The 20664-nt window shown below is 35.6% G+C and overlaps 1 protein-coding gene across 1 annotated transcript; it reads right to left on the bottom strand.

Moving 5' to 3' along the window:
- Positions 1-1503: 1503 nt before the first annotated feature.
- LOC120150465 (protein S-acyltransferase 24-like) lies at positions 1504-18183 on the bottom strand. The gene is made up of 13 exons (XM_039163157.1): positions 17553-18183; positions 17083-17223; positions 6434-6546; positions 5898-5977; positions 5594-5757; positions 4804-4942; positions 4601-4700; positions 3833-3890; positions 3573-3650; positions 3385-3483; positions 2999-3077; positions 2754-2902; positions 1504-2112 (listed from the first exon to the last, which is right to left on the bottom strand). Exons 1-13 carry the CDS (start codon positions 17853-17855, stop codon positions 1630-1632), a joined length of 1986 nt encoding a protein of 661 aa, XP_039019088.1. The 5' UTR covers positions 17856-18183; the 3' UTR covers positions 1504-1629.
- Positions 18184-20664: the final 2481 nt, after the last annotated feature.

Below are 20664 nucleotides of genomic sequence, written 5' to 3'. Positions count from 1 at the left end.
GAAAATGTTACGAAAATGTAGATTTTTTGTTATAATCTATTTAACTTAAAAAATTATTCAGTCTAACTTAAAATATTACGCTTTTAACAAAATTTTTAATTATAATCAGTGTATATTATTTTTTACCATATATTAACAATTTCTATTTTAGAATTTCAACTCATATCATATACGTACCCACCATTATTGTCTTCCGTCTTATTTTACTTGTTAAATTTGGATGGGTGTCTATTACTATGCATACCTAAAACAATTATTATTTAAGAGTATATTTAATTTATAAAATATAAAATTATCATTAAAAATATAATCTTCAGATATAAGTCTATGACTATCATAAATAATATGTACTGATATATATCACTAATGATATACATACTGTTCACCACTATTTTTTTTGTATATGTTTCAAAATTTGAAGGACTTTAATCTTATTTAGAATTGAATTTTAATTAAAGAAACATATCATCACACCCTTTTTCATCTATTTTGTACTATAAAATATTATTTTATAATAATTTTTGATTTAAAACAGAAATTTAATTATTAATTTAATTTAAAATAATTTTAATGATTTGATGTCATGATACCAACATTTTATGACTTTGTTTACTTTCTTTTGAATTAATAGCTAACATTTGCCATCCAGCTCAGTTGGTAGAGCACAAGGTACTTAACCTTAAAGTCGTAGGATTGAGTCTCATGGGGGGCATTTCATAATTCAGAGATTTCTTACGGAAGCTGCTTCCAACCTATGGGAACAAGGGACAATTAATCTATTGATCGACTAAAATTCAAATCGAATTTTGTAGAATACTATTATTGGGACAATCCTCTCACTCATTCAATCCAATTTACTCTATTTGCAAACATTATGGTTCAGATAAAAAAACACTATCTCGATCATTAATAAAGGATACTGATAGCTTTTGCACCAAGAAACATGTTCAATATAAATCCAACGAAAATTTCAAACTTCACCTATAATATATTGAAAAAAATTTCTTTAGCCTTTTCTTTGGTATAAGTTACTTACGTTTCAGGTCATTCAGCAAAAGCTTAATTAAGTACTCTCTTTGTCTTATTAAATTTATCTATTGTTAACTTCTTTTATCCAATTTTTTTAACAATGACTCGTTATTTTTTAAAATTTATTATTAAAAAATATATATTTTTTAAAAAATCTTAAATCAAATAGTTTTTAAATATATATTTTATAAAATTTAATTATTTAAAATAATCATGATCAAAATTTAAAACTTTTGACTTTGAAAAGATACATTTAGTAGAATGGAGAGAATAATAAATAAATGACCATCTATATTTTAACGACTTAATAAGATGAAAATTGAGATTTTCTTTTTCATTGATGAGAATGCGATCTCTATTTCTACCAATTGCCTGCCATTTGGAAAACCTTGAATTTATTTAATCCCCCAATTGATTACAGATTCCTTCTTTCCAGCATGAAACTTACTAAAAACGATGGAAATCAGACAAAAATAAATTAATTAATAAGCAAATAATTAAAGGAACAGCCACTCGATAAAAAAAATGCTGAGCTCTTAAGGACGTATACTAATAATACAATGCATGTCAGTGTTACTTGTACGGGGCAATATATGAATATCATGATGCCAATGAACGGCTACGTCCAAGTCCAAGTCCAAGTCCAAGTCCAATTCCCAACCCCAATGGCATACTCTCATTTTTTGGACTGCTGCTAGGCTTACTATGGTTGCACTGAGAAGAATGAACATTGTCGTGGCCCTTAATGTGGTTGTGGTTGTGGCTGTGGCTGTGTCCGTGATGATGTGCATTGGCATCACTAGAGTTCACATTAATAGCAATATGGTCGTTTCCATTCGCCGGAATTTGTGTATCACCATTTTCCAAGCTCAAATCCCTCCCCATCTGTACCATCCCAATACCTTCAGATTGTGCTGGTTCCTCACTAATCTGCACATCTTCACTGTAGCCATTGATCAGGAAATCTGAGCAGTTCTTACGGCATCCGTGATCATACGGGTTTCTAAACCGACCAGTAGCACCCCTGAGGTAGCTATAACGCATTACATTCGCCATTTCATTTGTTGTTATATTGCGAGCTATCTGTAGCAAGAAAAGAAAGAAATGAGTATCCGACCAAAAACTGGTACTTCAAGTTTCTGAAATCATTCATGTTCCATGCATGGGTTATATGTGCAAACATTAACCATAAGCACCCTTCCAGGTGCTACCATAAGCACCATTAACAACTGTGCAAATCCGGGGTAAAGACAGAAGTCCGGATCAAGTCCCAAAAAAAGTTGTCAAGAAAAATATCACATGAAGGCTAGACCTTAACTGCAGATGGTTGAGATTTATCATTGGCTAATGGTTCCTTGATTGTAACTATCATTCAGTAATAATAAGTGGTGGTGGTTAAATTCATATGGTTAACATGGAGAAAGTAAATCAATTTAAACAATACCTCAAGTGTTACAATGCAAGTTATCACTAATAAACTCCTACAACAGAGACTAAGATATATGATGATGTAGCTGGAACTTGCACTTATGAAATCACCAGCCCTAATCTGTTTTAGGGCGACAAATTTATCCGCAAAAACTCAGCAGTTCATCAAAGTAGCCAAGAGGGTAAGTGCATTGGTGAAGCACACAAAATTTTCTGTTATGGCTTGGGTCACAACTATAAAAAAGTGACCCGAAAAAAACAAATACAACTTCAGATCACAAAATCTAAAGTCATACCTGAGAAGCTTGTACAACAGTTAAAGCTGCCACACCAAAGAAAAGGAAAAATTCCACCATCAAAAATGATATAGCACCGATGTGATGAGTACAAGCATGGTTAACCCATGGAAAAAATTGAGGAGGAGCCAGAGGATCTGTTACGATTCCTGTACATTACGAAACACATTTGCAGGACATTCAGGGTGCAAAGGTTTGCTAACATTGGAATATAGTTTGAACTTAGAACAGATTAAACCACATACTTGTAATAGCCACTCCACCAGTAATCAACATTGCTGAAACTTCTAAAACAAGGAAAAGAAAAAAATCCCATTTGTTTCTCTGCAAGGAAAGATCCGCATTTAGTTCATCAACAGATTACCAAACCTACTCATCAAATAATTCTATATTATTTTCTTTCCACAGGAAATTGACCTATAAACATAACTGTAACCAACAAGCAATGACACATCACCCAAATTTGTCTATATTTTCAAAAAGCAAAGTCATGTATAAAAGCATTCAAATCCCTTAATTTGATTGTATAATCAGAGTACATGATTATAAACATGTAATGTAACAAATGAAACATTTAAATAGTTATATAAAAAGAAAAGAAAAAACATTTAACCCGTCAGTAACAAAGCACCTTGCCAATACAATTTGATACCCAAGGGCAATGATGGTCAAATTGTTCAACACAGCGATCACAAGTGGAGCAGTGTTTTGCACGAAGAGGCCTGACGATCTGATGTTATAAAACAAATTGGAAAAACAATTAGAATAAACAAATTGTAAAATAACATATATGCAATATCAGCTAGATTGGGTGAGCACCTTGCATGTTGCACAAAGCTGAGACCAATTTCCAGCTAGCAAAATAGGATTATTTATTTCAATCTTCAATAAGAGTTCCTGGCAGAACATACATGATACATATGCTATATGGTGAGCAACTACACCAATCATTTAAAAGAAAGATACAATATAGCAATTTGAAGGGGGGAAAAATAAGGGATCAACGGCAATAGTACTTCAGGAAAACTAAGACAAATCAAACAAAAATCAGTTAGGCTTTATAAGGAAAAACAACGCACGTTGTCTTTCATATTTTGAGGATCAAGAGCATTCATCTTGATATAACCTGGATCCTTGCTGCACAGAAATTTGAAAAGGATATAGATAAGTACACTCTTCAACAGATCTTATTACTAGCAAATACATGCAACAGAAGTATAGATCCTGCCAAGAGCACAACTAGGGATGATATACATCAGCCTGATTCTCATACAGAGAACTACCCGTTTTGAACTGGAAAACAAAAAAACAATGACAAAATATACTTCAATTTTAATAATGTATCTTGTATTAAGTTAAAGATTCATAGACACTGTCATTGTAAATATTTGAGTACATTTCAGTATGCTCTCTCCTGAAGACTACAATAACTCACTACCACTGTAAATCACCCCTTTCCAACTCCTTCAAGAGAAGATTCCCCACCTTCTAACATAAATGAACATGAGAAAACATCAATGATCTATTTGCTAGATAGTTGAAACTATCGCAAGAAAAAACAAACATTAAAGGTATCAAAGCCATATTTCCGTCCTTAAAATTGTTTCTGCAAACAGAAAAGGAAACTAATCAAATGTTAAAGAAAATCCGTTCATTATGATTCCAAAAAAAAAATTGTTAATAGCTACTATACTCTTGAATTTTCCCAAAAGGGGAAAATGGGACTAACAAACTTGATAAATAGACAGCTTGGCTTGGCCATACAGACGTATTCAGAGGCACAGACCTAACCGACTTTCTGAATAATAATAACAACAATAATAATAAATCCATGTCGAAATGTATACCTGCTACACCTATAAAACAAAACAAAACCAGCAGATGATAGGAAAACACCCATCCATGCTAGAAGGCCAAAACCAGCTGTCAGCCTTGGCAGATTTGACGCTGCAGCAAAGAATATGCAAATAAATTGATAATAAAGAGACAGGTATGGTAATTCTCGAGGGTATCACACAATTAACTTTCAGGAAGAGATCAAGAGACACACCCGTTATGACAGATAGAGTATAAGTCACCAGCATTACCAAGATCATGAACCAAAGAACCGGTGCAAGGCTTAATTTTGAAAGACGTCCAAGACGGCTGTTCCTATCACATCTCTTTTCAAGCAGCCTTCTAGCATTACCCTGCAGAAACAGGTGCATAAATAGCAGGGGAGATAACTCAGCTGATGTTGTAATTAGAATATTACACCATCTTAACCATTAAAATAGAATAAAAGCTAGGAGACAAATATGACACTTATGAAAAATTTCCGGCTACTAAGCAGAAACTAACTAGACAAGTAAAAATCAATTATACTGTTATCCTAAATATTTCTCATAGTAAATTCACAAATTTTGAGACATTACTGAATTTATAAAAGATAAAAGGTTGGTCTATCCAACAACAAAAATACCAGTTATTTTTAAAAAAAAAACCTTGTTCATAGACTTGAATGCAGCATAAGCATAGGGAAAAGTAATTTGATTTGCAAATACATCAGGGTTTAACCATTTCAATATGTTTCCAATAAATTAAAAATACATTTTTAACCTTTTATTTAATGTTTGAATCCACGTGCTTTTTATTTGTATTCTTATCAGTAGTTAACAATCTTAAAGCAGGACAGAATAGGAAGCAAAAAACATTTTTTATTTAGCCTAAGGCATTCATCGGTTATCTCTAAAATAAAGAGCTTGAACTGTATAATAATGAAAACAAAAACAAATAAATATATATAAAAAATTGTTCACCAAAGAATAATCATTAACCAAGTTAAATGCCATTGAACCTACAAGGAAAAAAGCAACTTGTCTGTGGTTTTTTTCAGAAGCAAGTTGTGCAGGTGTAAGTCCAGAATTATCAGTGACCATCAAGTCCTCCATCTTGCCAGCCTGTACTAAGACTGTGCAAGCTTCTAGATTACCCTTAATAGCCGCCCAATGGAGAGGAGTGCATCCTGATGTAAAAGATGAAACATGGTTAGACAAGCAAAATTATGCATGCAATTAAACATTTCACAGTAAATATTGTATATACTAGATGAACCAGATGAAACTCCCTAGAAATGACGCTTTAAATCTAAGAAAAGAAAATTACCCTCTTTGTCTTGACGCCTTCTATCAGCGTCGAGAAATAAAAGAAGACGTATGCAATCAGCAAAACCTTTGTAAGCGGCCCTAGTATTATCCACATTGCAAGGAATTTAGAATAAACATAACAGGTCTGATTCTTATAAACTTCATTTTACAATCAAGCAATTTTTATGAAACAAATGAATAAAATAATTACAATATTTAAGCAAACTAGTTGAATGTAAGGGTCTCAACAAGAGATTTCACAGAAAAAAAACTAACACAAATCTTAAAACATTTTCACTAAAAAGAATGCGAATAAACTATCAGAAATATGGGGTTTCCTTCCAAAAGTAGTGGTACCAGAATGTGCAACAGACAATTTTTTTACTAAAAATAAATAAATTATCATTTGGTTCTAAAATAATTTGAAGTGGCAGATAATTGAAGGTAAAAATGTGAAGCTAATGCTATAACCTCACAAATAAGAAAATACAAAATGCAGACTTATATTGGACCATTCAAGTGAATAACAGTAAGGTAAATGAAATTCTTACATACCAGTGCAAAGGACTTCTCCCACTATAATCAGGAACATCAGGGTCAGCATTCCATTTACAAACAATATGATAAAGAAAGGTAGTCTGACCATATTGGGTAGCAACATGTGTTACCTGCATCAAATTAAAAAAAATATTTATGCATCCATCTGGGGGTTTAAGTAAAAGCGTAAACTGATGCAGAAGCTTACAATATTATAGTATTCATTTATTTTAGTTTTACTAAATATTAGAGATATTTTGGATTGCTAGGATTATAAGTTTCCTTTATATTTTATTTCTAAGTCTAAGATTAAATTATGTTTGTAACTCTAGTATAAATAAGCTGTACAAATATTATGACCACAACTTATCATTATTATTTCTTTGAATTAAAACAAAACTAAAGGTTTCATTTAAAACCCTATTTTTTTAGTTACATCTTTCCTACTCGTATGTTCAACCTTATTTCTTTTCATTATTGATATTTTTCTTCTTACCTACATCAATATGGGTAATCAGAGCCTCATTAGACCTAGGGTTTAAAGTAAGATTCGCCTTGAAGCCATGATTTGACACGGTAGAGGCCGCCCTAGAGGAAATCAAGGTCAAAAGACGGATTTGGCTGCAATTCGAAGCGCCACAGAGGAATTATCGCATGCAATTCATGATAGGCCGCAATAGATCTAGTGAAAGCTCGAATGGAGATTCCGTAAGGTGTCCACAATCAGTTTGAAATATCGAAAGGTAGTCAAACAGAGGAATCTGATATATGAGATGAAGTAAACCCCTTTCTTGATGTTGAACCCGTAACCTTTCATGATGTTGAACCCATAAATCAAGCAACAAGAGGTGAACTGGAGTAGCGGTTGGCACAAGAGACAAATTAATCGTTACTTCACAATAAGATGCATGAAAAAGATTATTCGGATTGGAAAGCTAGTTTGAACAATTATTTTGAGTGGAAACCTATGGTAAAGGCTAGGAAAGTGTTGTTTGTGAAACCAAAATTGAAAGACATTGCATTTCAATGGTAGACAAGAGATGAAGAACATGCACACCAAGATAAGCCAAAAATTACCATATGGAAACACATGAAGGCAAAATTGCATAAACAATTCCTACCCGTTGATTATGCAGTGGAGTTATATAAGAAGTTCCACTCATTCAGGCAAAAAGGATTGTAGGTGAAAGAGTACACCTCTAGATATAACAACCTTTCTATTTGAGTTGGGTTGAATGAAATGAGTAATGATTTAACAACCATTTAGGCAAAATCATTCTATCAGGGATGAGATGACGTGTTTAATAAACTTATCAAATGCAAAGTGCCATGATGAGTGAGAGAGAGAGAAACGTAGAGAGAGAGAATTTGAAAGGAAAGTCGGTTCCTGATGAGTGTTGGTCGGCGTTTATCGACAATCTAAGTAGGAGGGTTTCCCGTCGTACGCTTAGGGATTTATTCTTAGTCCATGGTCATGTTATAAGAGTTTTTATTCCCAACCAAATTAGAAATCCAAAATACAGATTTTCCACCTTTGCTTTTGTTCATTTTAAGAGGGAGGAAGATCTGAAGAGGGCTGTTGATGAGTTTAATGGGGTTGTGATTGATGGAAGGAAGATTTCAGTTAGTCCTGCCAGATTTAAGGATGAACGTTCAAGGTCAGGGGTGGTGCTTTCTTCTTCAAACAAGGTTGCTGGTCAGATTAATGCAGAATCTTCAAAATCAAGAGAAAGAGAAAATATTAATAGAAGCAGAAGGGACGACAAAACTTATAGGGATGTTCTGTTGTCAAATGGGAATAGAAGGGGGAACAATGATCTATTGTCTGAGGATATCCAGAGGAGGAATGTCACGAAAAATATATTTGAGATGCATATTCCATCAGAAAATGCCAACTGGGTGAAGAGGTCATTAACAGGGATTATCAAATACTCTTTTCAAGTTGAGTTCATTCGGAATGCTTTATTAAAAGAAGGCTATGATGTTCAAATTGCTAGATGGGGCTATGTCTGGAATTCTTGTGTGATAGTTCTTAAATCTCATTAGGAGATATTGGAGTTATGGAGCAACAAGGAAGAGGTTTTAAAACAGTGGTTTGAGCGAGTGGAACCTTTACTGAATGAAACCAGGGTCCCAATGGCCTTCTGCATGGCAGAATTAAAAGGGGTTCCTTTGTTATGCTAGAATGAATCTTTCTTCGAGAAGTTGGCTGGTAGATGGGGCAGTGTGGTAGATATTCATGATAGTACAAGGAAAAGAGAAGACCTCACAATGGCAAGAATTTTATTGAAGGTGGCAAGTCCCTTTGATGTTCCAGAGGTGATTACTCTTGGATCGTATGGAAGATCATTCAAAGTAAGTATCAAGATTGGATCAGCTAGTGAGTATTCAAATTCGTTTTTCAGTAATTTTTCGGTGGAGGATTCCGGTGAGACATTTTTTGAAGAGAGTATGTCTGAGAAGGATGAAGACAGATTGTTGTCAGATCATGGGGAAGGTGAGACTTGTGCAGCAGGGAAAAATCGTCTGTCAGTGGACAATTGGATTGACCAGGGAGTGTTTCGTGTTTCTGGAGGAGCTAGTGAGGACAGACAGCTAGCAAGACTTTCCTTAGATAGGAAAGATATTAAATGTCTGTTGGGAATTTTAAAGTTGGTGAGTATGCAGGTTTGGGGATTAGAATTCAAAATTATTCGGCTGATGGATCTCAGGCCCATTCTGAAGACTCTGGGCAGTCTGGGTCAAAAGACTTTTCGGGTTTCATTTCTGGGCCAGCATTTACAATTAATAAGTTTGGGGAATTGGTTGAAAACCTTCATTTACCAGGAAAAAACAGGGAAGTGTTTAATGTATTGGAGACGAGCCCAATTGTAGAGAAGCCAGTTAGTGCAGAAATAGAGCCCAAAGAAGAAAACTTAAGGCCGGTTGAATTGGTTTCAACTAATTTAGGATTCTACTCAAGGGGGAGGCAGTTACATCGCTCTAGAAGAAAGTTCACAACAGATAGTAATGTGCTGGAAACTAGAAGTTTGAGCAGTTGCAAAAGGGTATACAGCAGGTCGAGGGAAAGAAGATACTGGTATGGGGATTTGTTGAACATCTCGTCTGAAACAAGTGGTACCATAGTTAAGCAGAGGAAGCTGGATGTGGATTCCAGTACTAAAAATCAGCTTTGTTTATCAGCAGGGCACATTGATGATGGGAGTCTTATTCCTCGCCTTGATAATGGATCTGGGGGTGGGAGCGTAGAGAGGGAGATTGAAGGTTACTTTTCAGAAGGCAAATGCTTAAGGTCCAAATCTGGTTTGTTGATTAGAAGGAAGAGAAGAACTAAAAGGATCCTGTATCGAGAAGCCCTTGACCAGGTGAGCATTGATACAGCATCCTCCTCAGCTTTTTCGATTCTATTGAAAGAAGCAGTAGAAACTTGGGAGGTTAGCAAGCTTTTGGGTGTGTCTTTAAGGAAGGGAGAGAAGCCTTTTTGGAAAAAATCATAGCTTTAGAGAAAGGAGTGAATGGGGTTAATAAAGGTTTGGTTGATTAAGGGTTGTGTTTGTACCTATTTCCTTTTATGAAGATGACAAAGTTAGTAATATGTTCATGGAATGTTAAGGGCTTGGGGGAAAACGAAAAAAAGAGGGTTGTTCAGAATTTAGTCACTAGCTTTAATCCTACTTTTCTTTGGCTACAAGAAACTAAGACTGAGAAATTTGGAAGGTCTTTTTTTAGGAGAAGTGGAATTAATAAGCTAAAAGGAGTTTTGGAATTTCCTTCAGTTGGATCAGCGGAGGGCCTGTTGTGCTGTTGGGATGACAATGTTTTTGAGTTGGAGAGTCAGTTTATTAGCAGGAGATTTATAGCTACTTTTGGTAAATTTCGGAATAATAATTCCAGGTGTGGTTTCATCAATGTTTACGGTCCAGTAGTGGAGGAGGAGAAATCTGGTTTTTTTTAAGAATTAAGCAGTTTTCTTAGTGGACAGAATTATCCCGTTTGTGTGGGAGGGGATTTCAATGTCTATTTACAAGAAGATGAGAAAATGGGCAGGGGTCAAAGTAGGAGTTCAATGGAGATCTTTAATGAGTTCATTCTTCATACGGCCTTAATTGATCTCCCTATGAATGGGGGTAGGTTCACTTGGTGTAATAACCAAGAGAATCTCACTTTTGTAAGATTGGATCGTTTTTTTGGTTGATTGTCACTTTCTAGAGTTGCTTCCGGGCATTTTGCAGTCTTTTCTACCAAGACCTTTGTCATATCATAATGCTATAGTTTTGGAGAATAAAGGAGTGGACTGGGGTAGAAAACCGTTTAGATTATTCAATTATTTGATGGATGAGGAGGGTTTTGAGGATCTGGTTGTTTCTTCTATTCAGAGTGGTAAGAATAGCCAGAAGAATGCAGGCGTTTTTAGTCTGATGAGGAACACCAAACATGCAATTAAGAAGTGGTCTGGAAACAGAGATAAGTATCCAGGAGCCTTGATTTCTGAGTTAGAGAAGAAAATTTCGTTGATAGAGGATGATATTCAACAGAAGCAAAGTGTTGTCGACAGTGAGGTATTAACAGAGTTGAAAAATTATAGAGCAGAATTGTGGAAGCTTCACAAGATTCAGGAGCAGATTTGGTTTCAATACTCGAGATCTAAATGGATTGAAGATGGGGATCGTAATACTAAATACTTCCATACCTGTGCTACAGTTAGGAACAAAAGGAATGCTCTGCTTGCTCTAAATTTCAGAGGGGTAACAGTTGAAGATCCAACTGCAATTAAGGCCATGGTTAAAGAGTATTTTTTTAAGATTTATAATGAACGAACTACGTTAGAAATTGATGATTTGAAACTGGATTTTCCCAGAATTTCTTTGGAGCAGAATCAGTTCTTAGAGCAAGAGTTTTCTGAGGAGGAAGTTTGGGATGTTGTGAAGTCTTGTGGTAGTAACAAAGCTCCGGGTCCTGATGGCTTTAATCTGGGATTTTTCAAGAGGTTTTGGCAGGTCCTTAAGCTAGATATTATGAAATTCTTTCATAATTTTTACTTAGGGAAGGATTGGGAACATGGAGTAAATCACACATTCATCACTCTTATTCCAAATATTTCTAACATTGGTGGTCTGGACGATTTTAGACCTATAAGCTTAGTTGGTGGATTGTATAAGATACTCTCTAAATGTCTGTCAAGAAGACTTAGGAGCTGCTTTTTAGATTTGATCAGTCCAAGTCAATTCGCTTTTATCCCCGGTCGGCAAATCCTGGACTGTTCTCTTATAGCCAATGAAGGGATTGACTTTTGGAGGAAGAATGGTTTAAAAGGTTGTGTTTTTAAGGCTGATTTCAAGAAGGCATATGATACTCTTGACTGGCCTATTTTGTTCAGAATAATGAAGGAGATGGGCTTTGGTTCTAGATGAATAGGTTGGATTTCAAAATGTATCACATCAGCAACTGTTTCAGTTTTGGTGAACGTGGTTCCTACCGAGGAAATTCCAATGGAGAAGGGTCTTCGGCAGGGCTGTTCCTTGTCTCCATTGTTGTTCAATATAGTTGGGGAACTCTTGAATTTATTAATACTTAAGGTTGTTTCAGGAGGGCTTTTTTCGGGTTTGGTCATTAGAAAAGGGGAGAGGAATTTTAATTTAACTCATCTGCAATTTGCTAACGACCTTATTATGTTCTGTGGTGCGTCGAAAAAACAGATCTTGAATGTAAAGAGGGTGCTTCGAGTGTTTGAGATTATTTCTGGTCTTCAGCTGAACTTGAAGAAGTGTAAATTATGTGGGGTGAACTTAAAGGAAGAGGAAATTAAGGATTGGGCAGCTATGATTGGATGTTCAGTGGGTTCTTTTCCCTCAAAATATTTGGGACTCCCTCTAGGTCCACACAGGAACTCCAACATTCTGTGGGATCCAGTGGTTCAAAACTTCAATAAGAGGTTAGCGGGCTGGAAAGGCTCCGGTCTGTCACTGGCAGGCAGGCTAGTTCTAATTAAATCAGTCCTAAGCTCACTCCCTATATACTTTTTGTCAATGTTCAAGGTTTCAACTTCAGTTTACAAGACTCTAAATTCTATTATGTCAAATTTTTTAAGGGGTGGTGGAGATGGGAAAAAGAAGATCCATTGGGTAAGTTGGACCGACGTTTGTAAACCAAAAATTGAAGGAGGCTTGGGGGTTCCTAATTTAAATGTGGTGAATAGGGCACTTTTGGAAAAGTGGGCTTGGAGGTTTGCTATTGAGAGGAAGGAGGTTTGGAGGGAAATGCTTTGCATCAAATATAAATTGGACCTTTCCTTGATGCAGTTCAACAGTAAAGTTTCTCCTAAATTTTCTTGGATATGGAAAGCTATGGTGAGTAATCATTATAAAGCTGATTCGTTGGGTTGTAGTATCAGATGCAAATATAGCTATAAAATTGGCAATGGGAGGAACATTCAGTTTTGGCAAGACAATTGGGCAATGGATCATCCTTTGATGATATTGTTCCCTAGACTATTCTCTATTGCAGTGAACAAAACAGGAAGATTATTTCAGTTTGGGGAGTTCAATTCAGGGGGCTGGTTTTGGAACGTTCAGTTGAGAAGGGAGTTGAAGGACTGGAAATTTGAGCAATGGGCAAATTTGATGGTGTTATCTCTGATTTTTCTATTTCGGCTGATGCTGTTGATGGACTGTTTTGGAAGGGGACTGGAGAAGGGGTTTTCACTGTTAAATCATGTGTCAATCTATCTTATTCGGGTTCTCCCAATTCGGAGGAAGCTAAATTTTGGAAGTCTATTGTTTGGAGGGATCTGTTGCCTCCAAGAGTAGAGACTTTTCATTGGCAAGTTATCTTAAAGAAGTTGACAGTGAAGGCAGCTCTGGTTAAGAGAGGTGTTCATGGCATAAATGATACTTTGTGTTCCTTTTGTAATCTAGAAGAAGAGTCTCCATCGCATTTATTTTTTTCATGTTCGGTTGTTTGGCCAATTTGGATGAAATTCTTGGGCTATTGGAATTTTCAGTCTGTTTTTCATGCAGATGCTAAAAGATTCCTATTGGCATGGATTGACTTGAAGACCAACTCTCTTATCTGGTCATTTACCCCTGGAGCTGTTTTATGGACAATTTGGAAGACTAGGAATTTTATAGTGTTCGAAGGAGGGAAGCTTGATCGAGCATAAATTTTCTTTCTAGCAAGGTGCAGGCTTGCTTCATGGTTTCTAGCTAAGGAAACTCGGATTACTATTTCCAAGGATGATCTTATTGCTGACCCTTCCCTAATGGATTCCTACTCGTCCCATTCTAATCGGATTTCAACCATGTTTTCTTGGTCCCCTCCTCCAAAGGGTTTTATTAAACTTAATGTGGATGCGGCTACTTCGAGTGATTTGAAGAGGAGTGGTTTAGATGGTATTCTGAAAGACATGTCTGGTACGATTCTTGGCTCCTTCAAAGAGCTTGCTGGTCCAGGGCCCCCAACTTTAATGGAATTAAAGGCTATCCTAAAGGGTTTAGATTTTTATGAATCTATTCGCCATAGGTTTAAAGATAGATTGATTATTGAGAGTGATAGTAAGGTGGCAATTGGTTGGGTTAAGGATGTTGTTTCTTGTCCTGTCGTTTATGTTCAAATTGTTAAAGACATTATTCAAAAGCTTAGTGTTTTTGAAGGTTTTATTAGTGGGGTTAGTAGGACAGCCAATATAGAGGCGGATGTCCTAGCTAAGGCTGGTATTGATTGAATTATGTTCTGTTAAGGGCTGTTTCTTTCTAGTTTTGTATCTCTTGAGGGAGATTAGTTTGTATTACTTTGTTATTATTTGAGGTTAATGAAATCCTAGGGCACTCTTTTCCTCCTTTCGCGGATTAAGGAACTATTTTTAAGTTCCGTTAATCAAGAAGGGGGTTTTATTGAGGCCTACTATTCCTATAAAAAAAAAAGATGGCGTGTTTAATTATTCAACCTAAAGGATGCATGACAACATGGTTTAATGGCTAAAAAGCATGTTTGACGATATGGGGCAAGAAGGCATGTGTTAGGAAGAATTGTAGCACAAAGAGGGGTTAAAGTTGTTCGAGGTGCTAAAACGAAAAAAACAACCTTAAAAAAAATCATGAGGCTGGTAGAACCTCTCGAATTTGTTATTTTACTTGTGATTAAAAAAATCATAGTTCTTGTTCATGTCCCTAACAAAGGGTGACTTTGACCTAGATGGAAGAACAAGAGAATATTATCGTAGTAGAGTGTTGACAACATCAACTAAAGGTGAGCAAGAGGATTGGAGGCAATGTAGCATTTTCCTTACTAAAGTGCATTGTGATAACATGGAAAATGTTATTTCAAAAGAGGCGATAGAGAAGCTAAAACTACGTACATAAAGACATCCTCATCCTTCGAAGTATGTTAACTTAAAAGATGTGGAAGGGAGTAGCTAATACTTCTAAAAGTAGCAAACTTTGTGGATTTTTATGGACTAAACAATTTAAGCTTGAATGTGAAGAATCAAATCTAGTGCTTGCTTTGATGAGTAAAATTATGAATAGTGACAAGATTGAAAGATCTAAACAACTATCGTAAATTCAGTATGCGTTGAGTTAGTTAGAGGTGATATGTCCTAAGGCTTGCCACCTATGAGAAGTATTGATTTGGTATCGAGTGCCTCTTTACAAAATTTGCTAACTTATCGGATGCCACCAGTTCAATGTACTGAAATGCTAAGGCAAGTAGAAGAATTGTTGGTCAAGGGTTTGGCTCATGAAAGTTCAATATCGTGTGCATGTCTAGTGTTACTCCAAAGAAGGATGGTTGTTGGAGGATGAGTGTAGATAGTTGTACGATTAACAAATCACCATCAAATATAGGTTTCCCATCCCACGACTGAATAATATGCTTGATCAATTGGCTGGTTCTAAGGTATTTTCAAAGATTCACTTGAAAATTTTTTGATAAAAATATGGGAGGCCTCGTTAAAAAACCCCTTCATAACCTTCAAGCTACATCTGTAGCTTGACGGACATTGGAAGGAGGAAAAGAGTGCCTCAAAAATTTATTAATGAAATACTTATAACAAAACCAGTACAATACAAATAATACCCACCAGAATACATAACCCAACCAAAACATAAAACACACACTACAACAACCACCATAAAACCTAGAACTAAATCAAGTTGAATACCACAAAATCAGGTTGAGAGGTTGGGATGAATTGAGGACAACATTCAAGACTCTTGATGGTCTTTATGAGTGGTTAGTTAAGTCATTTGGCTTTTCAAATGGGCCAAACACTTTTATGCAGGTCATGAATGAGGTACTTAAGCTGTTTTTGAATTCTTTTATTCTTTATTTTAACGACATATTGGTTTACAATAAAGCAATGAGGAACACTTATCTCACTTGCGAGAAGTTTGGGAGGTGTAAGGTGTTGAAGAAAATAAGCTCTAGTGCTTGTGATTGAGTTGCATAAAAGATTTGCATATCGACCTAATTTTTAATGTTTCAATCTTGTATAATTTTAAGGGTTTCGATCGGTATGTTTCTGAACTTTTAGATCAAATGCAACAACTTCCTAAAGATAAGACTGAGGTTATTGAAGATGTATTGGATGTTAAAGAAGTGATATCAAGAAAGGGTAATCAATATAGGAGATTTTTGGTGAAATAGTTGAGCAAACCAGCTATTGAAAGTAATTCAATTGCACAAGAAGGGCCACAGTGAGTTGATCCCGAAATTTAAGTTGAAGTTGTGAAAGTTTTCTCATCAGAGTCAAGTTTTCCAAGCCGAAGTGAATGATGCAGGAGCTTATATTATTATAATATTTATTTATTTATTTCAGATTTATTAAATATTAAAGATATTTTGGATGATTAAGATTATAATTCTCCCTAATGTTTTGGATCTAGGGCTAGGACCTAGGATTAAATTAGCTTTGTAACCTAGTATAAATAAGCTGTAAAAATATTACAGCCAAAATTTATCATTATTATTTTCTTTGAATTAAAAGAAAACTAGAGGTTTCCTTTAACCCTAAGTTTTTCTTGAGTTCCATCTTCTGTACTCGTTTGTCCAGCCTTATTTCTTTTGATTATTGTTGTTTTGCTTCTTACCCTCATCATAAAAGTGCATGTAATCAATTATTATCCTGCAATGAACTTGTAGAAACACTAAGTGTAAGCATACGTTTGAGCATCAAATTAATAAGTAGAAACTCACACTTGTGTTCTAGACTTCAAGACAGAAAAAATCCAAACAAAGGGAAAAAGAATTGTATCTGCAACAACAGTGAAGAACAACTGCATAAAATTGCATCTGGTTGAGAAGATACTAGGAGAAAAGTTAGGGAAGGGGTAGTTAATAGGTTAACAGGGCAGGATAAAAATGAAAGCATATGACTTCAATTGTCTTTGAGGCCCTAACCAAGTAGGAGAGGATTGGAAGGGATATCATCTGCAGCAAACATAATCTAAACTAAATTACATAGCAAGAATATAACTTCTTTAAGCCTCAAAATATCAATATGATATAATGGAAACCATATATAACTGATTTTCTAATGCTCATAAATGAATGATGCTTATGCAGATATAACTATATAAAACCAACACCAGGCGGAGAAGAAAGTCAAAAAGAGGTTGCTTGTTTAAACATTTAACCGGAAATCCATATTGATGGTAATCATATAATTTCACCTGATAGCCATAGATGTCAGCAGCATGCACCCGAGCACCCTCTTGGAGTAAAATATCAGCAACTTGTATTGCACCTCGGACCGCACTCCAGTGCAAGGCCGTCTGCCCATTGTGATCTGCGGCATGTATATCTCCACCATGCTAGCAAATAAATACAATCCAATTACTAGTCACTTCAACCGAATTTCATCCAGTGAAAGTTCAGTACCAACAGGACACAACTAAATCTTAAAATTCAAGCTCTTTCAAGAATCATTTCCAAAACTCAAACCATGTATTCCCAAAATCCCGTTAAAACCCAATTAAGTAAACCTTTTAAAGATAATGAATCCCATAAAACCATATACCAAATAAAGCCAGTTCTGAAATTTTCAAAAAGAAAACTGCTAATTTTGGTAATAAAGCCAATTCCAAAAATCCGTCAAAATATCCACAAAAAGGAAGGGAAAAGAAAACGATTAGAAAAAAACCTCGATGATGTACTGTGCAACGGCAGTTCTATTATTCAAAGCAGCCCATTGCAGGGCGTAGTAACCAAGGCCATCGGGCTCGGAAAGGGAAAGACCCTCGTACTCAACCAACCTTTGGAGCTTCTCCAAATCCCCATAAGCAGCAGCCGTGTAGACATCGTTCCTCAGGCTCTCATCATCAACGCAACCACCAACAACACCATTGTTGTTCCCTCCCCCATAATATCCATTTCCATTAGTTACAACGCCATCGGATTGCTTCAAAGGTTGAGCCTCTTCAACAACCTCGATCTCCGACGACATCTCTCAAAAACCCAACAATCAAAACACACAAAAAAACAAACCTAAAAAACGAAATCTCTTTTTTTTTCAATTATCTCCGATTGACTTAGTTTCTCAATAATTTTTGTTTTATAAAAAGAAATGTGGGGCCGTTTAGGTTTTTTTCGAGGAAAGCTGGGCGAAGGGAGTCGTCGCGCTTTGGCGTCCTTTCCGTTTTGACTGAAAGGCCAACACCAAATCGAAAGCCAAAGCGATTATTCGTAGGAATGAAACTCAATTTCACAGAAAAACACAGAAATTCATTGCCCAATGTGTTTCTCTAATGTTTTTGCTCATTGACCACCGTCAAATTTACCTGGGATAGTCTCAGGAAAGGCGGGTTAATATACGACTAATATACAGCATTACCGGATACATTAAAATGTATTTAATAAATTCGGTTTAGCGGTACCTATTATGTTGACAACTAATAATGTTTTAGGTAGAAAATATGAAAAACTATTAAAAAATTTGGTAACCGGTAAACTTTGGTTATCGGTAAGTATCTATCCTTTTTATAAAAGTGTCCATAAGTTTAACATTAATTTAAGGTTATGTTTTGAGTGAGTTTTAAGATATTAATTTAGTAATTATAGGCGTCTAATGATTTATTTTTTACGTTACGGTATATATTATTATTAAATTAAAAATTCTTAATATTATTTTATAAAATATCAAAACAATCAACTAATTTTTGTGCAAAAGAAATTATTAAATTAATATTGTAGGTGGAAAACATGAAACATACTTAAAAAATATTGAAACATAAATTACATATCTTTAAAAAAAAGTATCGATCCTTTTTATAAAAAGTATGGACACTTTCAACATATTATAATAAAATAGGTAAATTTGCAATATAACCGGTATAAATATACCGGTTTTATGCGCGAATAGGTCTACAACCTATATCGACACTTTTTAATATTGTGTCGGTACTTTATGTCCATATTGGAAGAAAAATGTGTCGATACGATTTAAAAAAAGTGTCGACAGTTTACACATCGGAACCCATAATTATAATGTAATAGATAATTTTGTAATATAACCGGTATAAATATACCGGTTTTATGCGCGAATAGGCCTACAACCTATATCGACACTTTTTAATATTGTGTCGGTACTTTATGTCCATATTGGAAGAAAAATGTGTCGATACGATTTAAAAAAGTATCGATATTTACACATCGGAACCCAGATTTATAATGTAATAGATAATTTTGTAATATAACCGGTATAAATATACCGGTTTTATGAGCGAATAGGTCTACAACCTATATCGACACTTTATAATATTGTGTCGATACTTTATGTCCAGATTGGAAGAAAAATGTGTCGATACCATTTAAAAAAGTGTCGGTAATTTGAAGTAACGCGGTTTTTCTTCCTTCATTCAAAATATTTATATGTACATATAATAGGAGTCATGTTGATACTTACGATATATTATATGGAGATCGTTGTCATTCTATTCCGTCTTCGAAAAAATCAGTTGATGTAGGCTGTGTGCTTGTACTCAAACTAAGCTTGACTTGAGGACATGTTAGTTTGTTATGCCCCTCACCGTTGCAGTACCCACATCGCCTAATTTTCTTCTCGACCTTGTTCTTCGGCACTTCTTTTCGCTTGCGTTGTTTTCGTTGAGGGTCACGAACATTGTTTACTACAATGCTCTGGTTGACTGAATGATTCAAACCAAACGAGTTTTCTAATTCTTCTATTAGTTTTTTCATCTCATCTCTTGCGGTTTTGAAAGACTCGTCTGTCTTTGATGCAATGTAGCATAACCTACTTGACGTTGAACGTAGAGCAGCGAACCTTGCCATTTGCATCACTTCTGGAGACACATTCAAATCAACATAGCTGGGTGCAGAAGCCTTCGCATCATTAGTCCACCTACTTTGAATCAAAGTCCCGGGCAAATATGTGTAGTCCAATTGCTTCAAAATGTGAAGTTGATGGCGACACGGAAGTCCAACGGTCTCGAATTTTATGCAGGAGCAAATTAGAGTTTTCGTACGAGAATCAAAACTAATTTCAAATTTCCTATTTTTTTCTGCGTACTTTGACAAAATATAATGTTGACATTCATCTGATAAGGACTTAATCTCTGCCTCAATCCGGTACAATGTCTCCCGTATAAGTTCATCTTGGAACACACGAAAAGATTCGCGGGTAAAAATCACAGCGGCATGGCTTTCAAGGTCGACCAGTTTTGTGATCTGGAAGGGCTTCGTATGGGAACTTAAGTAATCCGCTTTCAACTCGTTCATACGCATTCTACTAATTCCATCTTCAATTGCACGAACAACATCTAAATATGTCTTATTGTGTTTAAGTGCAATAGCTAGTGAAGCATTCATAGACTCGCACCTTTGTGTTGAGCGAATATTGGCAAAGAAATGACCGGTTAGATATGCTTGTGCCCATAAGTGTCGTGTATTTCCCTTCTCAATCACCCATGGATGCTTTTGGACGTTGAATTCTGAAACAATCGAACGCCATTGAATATCAAATTCCTTGGTTGTCCACCAGGAAGCCATGCATTTTGAGAATGCTGCTGTAAACTTTGGGTCACCAATGTTAGCTTGTGCATTGCGAGAAAGATGCCAAGAACATAATCTGTGCTTAGCATAAGGGATAACAGATTTGATAGCCCTCTGCATTGCCCTATCCCCATCGGTTACAACAGAAATAGGTGATTTATTCATCATGGCTTCTAAAAAATTCTGTAGCACCCACTCGAAAGATTGAGACGTTTCGTCAGCGATTATGGCAGTGGCAAACACAA

This window comes from Hibiscus syriacus, unplaced genomic scaffold, assembly GCF_006381635.1.
Source record: "Hibiscus syriacus cultivar Baekdansim isolate YM2019G1 unplaced genomic scaffold, ASM638163v2 tig00111022_pilon, whole genome shotgun sequence".
NCBI lineage: Eukaryota > Viridiplantae > Streptophyta > Magnoliopsida > Malvales > Malvaceae > Hibiscus > Hibiscus syriacus.
The sequence above is the reverse complement of the archived record's forward strand: the minus strand, read 5'-3'. Positions and strand labels throughout refer to the sequence as shown.

What these genes read in the sequence shown, in the direction of transcription:
- LOC120150465 (XM_039163157.1), bottom strand. Translation starts at nt 17,855, where the DNA reads ATGTCGTCGGAGATCGAGGTTGTTGAAGAGGCTCAACCTTTGAAGCAA. An exon ending in GGGAGAAGTCCTTTGCACTG is followed by an intron (nt 5,978 to 6,433) that starts GTATGTAAGAAT and finishes GGATAATACTAG; the next exon opens with GGCCGCTTACAAAGGTTTTG. An exon ending in TGGTGGAGTGGCTATTACAA is followed by an intron (nt 2,903 to 2,998) that starts GTATGTGGTTTA and finishes CGTAATGTACAG; the next exon opens with GAATCGTAACAGATCCTCTG.